Here is a 9,686-nt window from a genome sequence, read left to right on the forward strand (position 1 = left end):
AAAAAAAAAAAAAAAAATTATAAACAAAGTCATGTCAGATACTCAGGAGTCTGAGGAAGGAAGTCCACAGATGGAGGGCTGAGCTGAGCTCCAGAGTGAGTTCACCTTCAGCCTTGACAACTTAGGGAGCTCCTCTTTGAAAATGAAGTAGTTCACAGAGTGCTGCTGATATACCTCAGAACATCATTAGCATGCACAACTAGGTTCAGTCCTCAGTGCCACAAACAGATAAATAAAGAGCTAGCATTGCTTCAGTAGGTTAAGTCTTTGCTGTCATATGTACTTATACTCCTACATACTATGAACATGGAAGTATAAGACTTTCATGTAAGTCCGGTTGTAAGAACGTTTTTACAGAAACATTTGTTATTTGTTAGGCAATATTTTATAGTGAAAAATGTTTTGGTTTGGGAGTCAGATTTTACCTCTCTTTGTCTTCATTACCTTGGAAAACCATTTAATTTTTAAAACTTGAGCTTTTTATCTATTAAGTTGATATTGCCTTGGCATGCATGAGAAAAAGAAACATGTAAGATCATGTTATATAGTAAAGTACTTACAAATTTTAATTATTATATAAAATAATGTGGTTTAATATTCTAAAATTCACACTCAGATAATCTTTGTACTTGTGTATTTAAAGAGATAATAGCCGGGCGGTGGTGGCGCACGCCTTTAATCCCAGCACTTGGGAGGCAGAGGCAGGCGGATCTCTGAGTTCGAGGCCAGCCTGGTCTACAGAGTGAGTTCCAGGACAGCCAGGGCTACACAGAGAAACCCTGTCTCGAAAAACCGACAAAAAAAAAAAAAAAAAAAAGTGGATAATATTTATTAAAAAAAAAAAAAAAAATCCCATGGAGACTTTCTTCACGAGCATCGCAGCCGCGCCACCTACTGGACAAACCTCCACAACGCGCAAGGGGCCGCGAAGCAAGATGGCGCCAAAACGCGAGTTACTGCGCACGCGCAACCTCCTCGTGGGGGCCCGCTCGCTCGCCGGGAGTGCACAGCGCAGGAACGCACCTTGGGGGCGGAGCCCAGGGCCAAGAGTTTCCCGCCCTTCCTGCTATCCCGCCTGTCGGGTCAACCCTCGGTGACACCTTAAACTACATTTCCCAAGATGCTCTATGTACAGGACTTCCGTTGGCGTCAGCGGAAGCCGTGACTGGCCGGGCTACACCGAGGCCGGCTTGGTCACTATGGAGGAGATAGGCATTTTGGTGGAGAAAATTCAGGTGCGGTGGGGGATCTGGGTTTCTTAGCGGGAGCTAGACACGAACGGGGTGCCGAGTGATTCTCAGGATCCCGGCTCGGGACTGGGTGGTTTCAGAGGCCTCGGTGTAGAGCATTGAGTGGCCCCGAGGCCTGGCTGGGTAGTCGTGTTGTCAGGAGGGCGGCAGAGCTCCAAAAAAGCAGTGCGGGAGGGAAGTGGTGTTAAACTTACTGACTCTTTTAAGACTGAGCGATTTCGAGGCCTGGATAGCTGTGCTCAATAGCTTTTCGGTTTTGGGGTTGGACCGGGTGGAGAATGATGTATGGGGCCCCGTGGCCTAGGTATGTCCGTGGCCTAGGGGCTAGTGGAATGACTGTCGGGGAGGCGTTAAGTGTTAGTTGTGGTTTGCCTGAGTGACCTTTGGCCAAAGGTTGGGAGTCTCTGAATGTGTTCTGTCTTTAAAATCCATGTGACTTTTAGAACCTCTTGAGGGGACTGGAACTTTCATCCTACTTAGGGGCGTTGTAGTAGCAGATGGAAGATGGTGACAATGAAAAGTTTTGCCTAAGGGGCTTGGTGTTAGAAACCTACACAGGGCATTGAGCAGTTTCTGTATGTATTGAGAGAGAATGAATTATGGCAGGTGCTAGAGATAGAGTGACTTCGTGGCGAAATAGGAAGAAGGCTGTCACTGATTTTGTGAGATGATTCTCTGCTTCCAACACCAAGTTTTCTTTATCGTCTATAGGATGAGATCCCAGCACTGTCCGTGTCTCGGCCGCAGACCGGCCTGTCCTTTCTGGGACCTGAACCTGAGGACCTGGAGGACCTGTACAGCCGCTACAAGGTATGTTCAATCCTAACCTGGATCCTGCCTACCTACTGTCCCCCATCAGTGTCCCCACCTCCCATTCTGGTAACAGCAAGGCCTCCAACCAACTCTTTGGTCTCTCTGTGCTTGCAGAAGCTGCAGCAAGAGCTGGAGTTCCTGGAGGTGCAAGAGGAGTATATCAAAGACGAGCAGAAGAATCTGAAGAAGGAATTCCTCCATGCCCAGGAGGAAGTAAAGCGGATCCAAAGTATTCCGTTGGTCATTGGTCAGTTTTTGGAAGCTGTGGATCAAAACACAGCCATTGTGGGCTCAACCACAGGTGAGTGGGGGGGGGGTAGGGTGGGAGCAAGACAGGGTGATATGATGGCCAGAGTGTTGACCAGTCCAAAAGTAGATACGTACTTTATTTTCTGAATGTCTCTCTCTGTGTCTCAATTCATGTGTGCACATGGAAAGTTTCACTGTCCAGGTGTGATAGCGTACACCTTTAACCTCAGCACTGAGGAGACAGGGACAAGCGGATCTTTGTGAGTTTGGTCTATAGAGTGTGTTTCCAGGAATACACAGAGAGACCCTGTCTCCAAGAAAGGGAAAGAAGTTTGTCATGGACATTTACCCTGCGGGTGGAGTACCTTTGATGTTTGTGGCTCTAGTCTGTTTGATTTAAACAGACTTACGGTCACTCTCCTCCCCTGAGTTAACTTTACAACCACTGCTGGATTTGGAGCTGCTGTTTGAGAGCGTTGGTTACACGTAAAGACTCTGGGCTCTGTTGAGGAGTCAGCATACAGCAGACGCTAACAACGTAAACCCATGCCCTGCTGTTCCACTGGCTGCTGACTCTGGAGTCTTACCCGTGAGCCATGTGTGTATAAAGGTTCTAGATAAAGTCACGTGGCCATGTGGGATTGGACAGACGGGCTTTGAGGAAGTAAAGGGAGAGCGATGTCCAAGACGAAGCCTATGTCTTTGAAAGTGAGACGTGAGACAGTGGGCTCCCTGAGAGATCGGCGGAGTAGGTTTGGAGGCAGGCAGTGAGGGAAGTCGAGGTTCTTGTGAAAGATGGCTGGGGGGAGGCTGCTGCACACTCCAGTCTTGCTGTAGAGAGTACACTGGAGAAGAGAGATGGAGGCTGGTAACCAGGGATTTATCTGGAGACAGGAGCAGGAGATAGGGCCAAAGGAGGGCAGGGCTTGGCTGTGGGCTAGGTGAGAGCAGAGGGAGGCTGGGTAGAAAGAGTGACTGAAGGGTCCTGAAAGAGTGGAGAAAGGGGCCAGAATGAGGCTCAGTCCCCTGGCTGGCAACTCAGGGACAGTGGGTAGCCTTGAGGCAGATCTAGGAAGAACGGCACAGCTTAGCGGAGAATACCAGGACTGTGTTGGGACACATTGAAAGATACCCAAGGCCATCCAGGAGACCACATATGAGATGCACAGAGCTGGACCTCGAGAGAATGAGGGCTGAAGACCAGCAGGGAAGTCATTACTGTGAGCAAGGGGTGGATTAGGGGACACAAGGCTGGAGGCTAGGAGGGGATGATCTAGGAGCAAATGTGAGAAACGTGGAAAGTGTCCACTGTGACGTAGAGGGAAACAGGGACGGTCAGCGTCAAGTCTCTAGCCCTTTCCCTTTGTCATCTTCCTTCCGTCTACTTCCCAAAGGCTCTAACTATTATGTGCGCATCCTAAGTACCATTGATCGGGAGCTGCTCAAACCCAACGCCTCAGTGGCCCTGCACAAGCACAGCAATGCACTGGTGGATGTGCTGCCTCCTGAGGCCGACAGCAGCATCATGATGCTCACCTCAGGTGAGGGGGCACCCGGGGCCTTGGGAGTCCCAAGGGGACCCTGTGGGCCAAGCCACAAGCCCTAGCTGTGCTCTCCCACCAGACCAGAAGCCAGACGTGATGTATGCCGATATCGGGGGCATGGACATCCAGAAGCAGGAGGTGCGGGAGGCTGTGGAGCTTCCACTTACGCACTTCGAGCTCTACAAGCAGGTGAGGAGAAAGGCGACAGAGCGGGGGGGGGGGGGTCCTGTGTGGGCCTAGCGTTGGTGATGGGGACCCGTGGCTCACCCTTCTCCTGTCTCTCAGATCGGCATCGATCCTCCCCGAGGTGTCCTCATGTACGGCCCTCCTGGCTGTGGAAAGACGATGTTAGCCAAGGCTGTGGCGCATCACACGACAGGTGAGTCCTCACGGCCTCCCCAGGGCTCTTCTCGCCTCGCTTCCTGCCTCCTTGGCTTCTGTAGGAAGTGGCATTAGCAGTAGTGTCTGTAAATATGGGCTCTGGGGCCATAGCCCAGACGGTGGGCCTTTACTGGGTGTGTAGTCCCTGGCAGGTGATTTCACCTCACTGTGCCTCGGTTTTCTCAAAATTAGAAAGTAATGAGCCAGGGGTGGTGTCACATACCTATAATCCCAGCACCGAGGAGCTAGAGGCAGGAGAGTTGCTGGGAGTTCAAGGCCAATCTGGTCTGTGTGGCAGTTCCTGGCTAGCCAATGCTAAATAGTGAGACCCTGTCTCAATAAGGTAAAATAAAATTTAAAAAGCCCACTTGGACATTCTGGCAAATATCCTGAATCTTAACTCAGAAGACTGGGGCATTAAGATAATAAACGTTTGAGGTTATTCTGGGTTACATAGTTACATAGTGAGACCCTTCTCCAGACAACCACAAACCAAGCCAGTATACAAATATCCCATCCTAATTCTATAGGGTGCTAACGAGGCGTTAGTGAGCCGATGCAGTGTATTCAGACTTGGTGCTTATCAGCTGAATGCTGGGCAGAAGCGAAAGAGGCAGTGGCTAGAGATCAGGCCCACGGGGTACTCTAGGGGATTGGGCGGACTGTGAGCTTGTCCTGGGTGTGCTTTTAACCCTGCATGGGCTTCTCAGGAAGAGGTTTCCAGAGGAAGCAGGGGTCGAGGTGTTGTCAGGCGTAGAGATTGGGAGAGGGAATTTAGGTCAGGAAATAAATACATGAAAAGGTCATGCACAGACTCACGGGTAGACTACAGATGCCACTAGAGCAAACTCCTGCTTTTGGTTTTTCCTGGTGAATGGCTGGTTGAGTTTGAGCTGTATTTGGCAGCGTGCAGGTGGTGAGGCAAAGAGACTGGAAGGCCTGATTATAAATAGACTAAAATAGTTTTAGTCTAAAAGAAACCTGACAGCCAACCATAAAACTTGGTGTGGGGACCCCTAGTATTAACCTCATGCCGTGTGCTTAGGGATGGACAGTGAAGGGGTGGCATCATTGAGATTCACTAATGACTTAGCACAGCTGGCAAGAGGCGGTCATTCAAGAGCGGGTCTCAGTTCCTGGTTTGGGCCACCCTAGGGTTCTTGTTGACTTTCGAGGGATAGAGGGATGAACCTGGGGATGGGAAACAGTGAGTTCACTGTGGGACACAGCGAGATTTCACAACCAGGGAACATTCAGCCAGAAACAAAACACGGATGCGCTGAGCTTTGGTCTGAGCTGTGAGTGCAGGCTGGAACTCATCAATGTGTGTCCTCTTCAGTTCATCTTTATGGATGTAAGCCAGGGTCTTAAAAAGTGAAATGAAAATGGTAGTAGCAGTGGTAAGTAAACGTCACAGTGCTAGCCAGACATCTGTGATGTTCTGCTCTCCTCGGGAAGTTGCATATGCCTTTCAGAAATTGGCATTGGACCACATTGGATATTTTCGGAGTGTCCGCCCAATGCCATGTGCCATGTGCTCTAGTTCCTGAGATACTGCAACAAGCAGGTGTCCATTCCTGGGGCCTGCATCCTTGAGGACGAGTCGGGGTGGGGAGGTAGTGGGAGAGGGTAGATGTGGATGGTTTTATGTTGGGGGAGATTTTACTGTTAAAACTGCCTTCGGGAGGGAGCTAGTCGGCTGGAAGGTTGGTGATCCAAGCACGAAGAGAGGTGGTGGGTGAGAAGAGCGCCTGGAGACGTGCGAGACGTCGCTCAGGTGGAGGGACAGGAGAGTGCAGGAGAAGGGTGAGCGAAAGCAAGAAGGACGGGAGCTGAGCAGTCTCCTGAGGGCTCAGAGGTCTCCGTGGTGGTAACTTAGGCTTTGGTGACATCAGAAAGGCAGATGGAAGGGGGCAGTGGTCCGTGGATGATTTAAATCCTCCTGTGGAAATGCAAGATTGTTCTGAGAGAGACTGCAGGGCGGTTTTCAGGCTGTGTTAAAGACCCAGGGTAGGCTGGTGAGAATCTGGCACTCTTGGTGAGAGTCTGGCACTGTCTGCTCTGTTCTCTGGCCTTTCTTTCTCCATGATGGCTGGCTCCTGGGTGGGCGTTCGTGTGGTGATGGTGCTGCATCTCGTTGATGCCATTGGATAGGAGCAGCTTTGGGCACTGAACCAGGTACTGCTTACTGCTGCAGCCCTGTAGAAAAAGCAATGCCCTGCATAAGGACGCAGGCTTACAATGTGCTCAAGGTCACCAGATGACCAGCTGTAGTATGTGACCAGCTGTAGTGCTAGGATTTGATGCCAAGACCTCTGACCCCCAAACTGCTGGCTCTTGATGCTACACTGATTCTTTGAGCTCAGTGAGACACGGGGACGTGTAAGCCATACGCATGGCACAGAGGATGCATTTCTCATGCTTTGGTAAGAAGAGGGCTGACTATTGAAGACAGTAATGATAAAATCATGAAGCTTTGTGTTACAGCTGGGATTCAGGAAATCTGCCACTTTAAAACATTTTTTTTTTATTCAAGTATTTCTTGAGGATAATTTTAGGGAAACTGATTCTAGAAAGTTCTTATGTACCCCTCACCCAGACTCCTCCATGCTACTTTATGTCCCCTAGCGTCACAGAGCAGTTAGAAAAGGCAGGAAGGTGACATTGCTGAGGTCCTCGGAGCTGGAGAATAGACAGTTTTGAAATTCACCAGCGGTCCATTAGCATCCTTGTTCTGCCCAAGTTCCACTCCTGACAGGTGAGAGAGGCCAAGACTGACAGAAAGTCAGAAAGTGAGGGAGTTCTCTGTTCTGGGTGAATCTGGAAAAGGCTTTTTCACTGAAAGAGGGAGCAGGGGTAGTGCAATGGGAAAGTCCCTGAGATGTCTCCTTGGAGAAAGAAATCCCGGTCGAGACCAGACTTGGTCTACTTGTCTCAATGGTGACTGAGAGTGAGTGACTAAGCAGGGCAGTGTTCAGGGTGGGTGGGAGGAATGGCAGTCTAAGAGACAGGAGGCTGGGGAGGGTGGTAGAGGACAGGGATGAGGTGAGTGGGTGAAGGCCACTCCTGAGATGGGTTTCCTGTGGGCAGGGAGGAAAGTGGTGAGGTGTGTCTGGGGCAGAGTCAGCAGCCTGGAGCTTAGAACGAGTGGGAGCCCCAAGGCGATGCAGGGACGTGGGTGGGTGCATATTCATACCTTCATCCAGACGTGAGGTGTGGGCCCGAGGGAGTGTCAGGCCACACCCCGCAGGCTCGCTCAACTCCTCCTCGGCCTGTGTGTGGGAGTTCTGTCCCCTTGCTCTGGTGGCAGGAAGGAGAGTCCCAGGAGTTTGTTCCACACAGCACGCAGCTGTCCACCTATTAGGAAACAAGTGCAGACAGAGGGCGCAGAGTAAACCTGGTTCTGCCTTGCAGCCAGCTGTCAGTTGTGTGAGATGATGGCCTCGGGGCCTTTGATTCCTCCAGGCTGGGAAAGACGGGGGCAGAGCTGGGCCCTGCAGAGCCTGCAGCAGGAGAAGTGCAAATCCCTGGCCGGCCTGGCTACGCACTTAATCCCGGGCAAGGCTGAGCTGTGCGTCAAGATCCTTTCTCAGAACAAACAAACAAACAAACAAGTGTGGTTCGGAGAGCAAACACGAACTTGGCACTGTTGGCCAGACAATCTTAGTCTACAGACATTTCTGTTTTGTTAACTGATTCTGCATGCGTTCTAGAAATTTGGGCTTTTAATTTTTGATTTGTACTTAATATTCTTGATTCTTCTAAGAGCCGCCCCCATGTCCATGCAGGGATTGTGATTGGGGCGTATCGTTCACTGAGAAGCATGAGCAGTGGCTGCCTGTGGGGACCCAACCCTGTGCAGCTTCTAAGGGTAGCTATCCAAGAACAGGCTATCTTCAGGACTCCCCAGAGGAGGACAGCCCCCGTTCTAACACCCTTGTCATCCTGTCCTCAGCTGCGTTTATCCGTGTGGTGGGCTCAGAGTTTGTTCAGAAGTACCTGGGTGAGGGCCCCCGGATGGTCCGGGACGTGTTCCGCCTGGCCAAGGAGAACGCACCTGCCATCATCTTCATAGACGAGATTGATGCCATTGCCACCAAGAGATTCGATGCCCAGACGGGAGGTGAGTGGTGCCCGAGTGGCGGGATTTCGCGCAGGCTTGTCAGAGGCTGTGTTCTGAACTGAGCGTGTTCCTTACTCTTAGCTGACAGGGAGGTTCAGAGGATCCTGCTGGAGCTACTGAATCAAATGGACGGATTTGACCAAAACGTCAATGTGAAGGTTGAGGGTTCAGGGTTGGCGAGGGCAGTATGGCATAAGGACTGGGGAGAGACGAGGTGGCTCATGAGGGCCAGATGTCGTGACAGGAAAAGAGGGTGTAGGGATGGCAGACGCCTAAGCTGGTCCCTCCTGCTGTCAGGTAATCATGGCCACAAACAGAGCAGACACCTTGGATCCAGCTCTACTGCGGCCGGGACGCCTGGACCGCAAGATTGAATTCCCACTCCCTGACCGTCGCCAGAAAAGGTTGATTTTCTCCACCATCACCAGCAAGATGAACCTCTCTGAGGAGGTCGACCTGGAAGACTGTATCCTTTGGAAGTGAGAGAGGGGACCAGCAGGGGTGAAGGGTGGGTGGTCTCCATCACTGCCGCTATTTGGGAGTCCAGGGAAGAGCAGTGGTGACCGAGACAGCATCATGTGAGGAAAGGGCTCTTTAACTCAGCTGCTGCAGATGTGGCTCGTCCAGATAAGATTTCAGGAGCCGACATCAACTCCATCTGTCAGGAGGTGAGCGATAGTCTCTTTGACCTGCATCCGTGTGTTTGAAGGTGTCTTCTCCCCTTTTCTAGTCTTTTCCCTTTTTGCCTCCCTGGGATCTTGGGCCTTATATTTCTCTTCCTTCACCGGGTTTAGGGGTTAGGGAGGGCGGTACTTGATGTACAGTTTTTATTCCCATCCCCTCCTAGAGTGGAATGTTGGCTGTCCGTGAGAACCGCTACATTGTTCTGGCCAAGGACTTCGAGAAAGCGTACAAGACCGTGATCAAGAAAGATGAGCAGGAACATGAGTTTTACAAGTGACCCCTCCCCGCACTTCCCGGCACCTGTCCCAAAGGCTAGTTTTCTCTTTACCCAGGATTGCTTTAGTCAATAAATGGACGTGATTGGATCGATTTAATCTCTTCTTAGGTGTTTGACTCCTTTAGGGACTATGGACCTTGAGTCGGATCCTCTGGGTCCCTCCGTGTCTCTGATAAGTAAGGAGACTGCACGGTTCTTGGCCTGGATTGCAGCCTGGGAGAAGAGCGAAGAGTGAGAACCAAACGACTTCCAAGATTTTGGAAAATGGGATAGAAAGTGAACCTCAGCCAAAGCCTCGGCCACAGACTGAAGCCCCTCTGACATTTCTACAAGAAGATCATTTGGGTTTTCAGTAATTTCTGCCT

At 50.9% G+C, this 9,686-nt stretch overlaps 1 protein-coding gene across 1 annotated transcript; it reads left to right on the forward strand.

Annotated features, from left to right (window-relative positions):
* The first annotated feature begins 1,131 nt into the window (after positions 1-1,131).
* On the forward strand, positions 1,132-9,418 carry Psmc4 (proteasome 26S subunit, ATPase 4). Its single transcript, XM_028786230.1, has 11 exons — positions 1,132-1,235; positions 1,962-2,060; positions 2,178-2,364; positions 3,707-3,853; positions 3,936-4,045; positions 4,142-4,235; positions 8,193-8,360; positions 8,442-8,518; positions 8,658-8,826; positions 8,973-9,028; positions 9,208-9,418. The coding sequence occupies exons 1-11, from the start codon at positions 1,200-1,202 to the stop codon at positions 9,319-9,321; spliced, it is 1,257 nt and encodes a 418-aa protein (XP_028642063.1). The 5' UTR covers positions 1,132-1,199; the 3' UTR covers positions 9,322-9,418.
* The last annotated feature ends 268 nt before the right edge of the window (positions 9,419-9,686 follow it).

The sequence above is a fragment of the Grammomys surdaster genome, unplaced genomic scaffold (assembly GCF_004785775.1).
Source record: "Grammomys surdaster isolate TR1022 unplaced genomic scaffold, NIH_TR_1.0 125430, whole genome shotgun sequence".
NCBI lineage: Eukaryota > Metazoa > Chordata > Mammalia > Rodentia > Muridae > Grammomys > Grammomys surdaster.

Bases quoted from the DNA above. Each gene is read 5' to 3' on its own strand.
- Psmc4 (XM_028786230.1), top strand. From the start codon at position 1,200: ATGGAGGAGATAGGCATTTTGGTGGAGAAAATTCAG. The intron at 1,236-1,961 runs GTGCGGTGGGGG...TATCGTCTATAG, and splicing joins TTTTGGTGGAGAAAATTCAG to GATGAGATCCCAGCACTGTC. The intron at 8,519-8,657 runs GTTGAGGGTTCA...TCCTGCTGTCAG, and splicing joins ACCAAAACGTCAATGTGAAG to GTAATCATGGCCACAAACAG.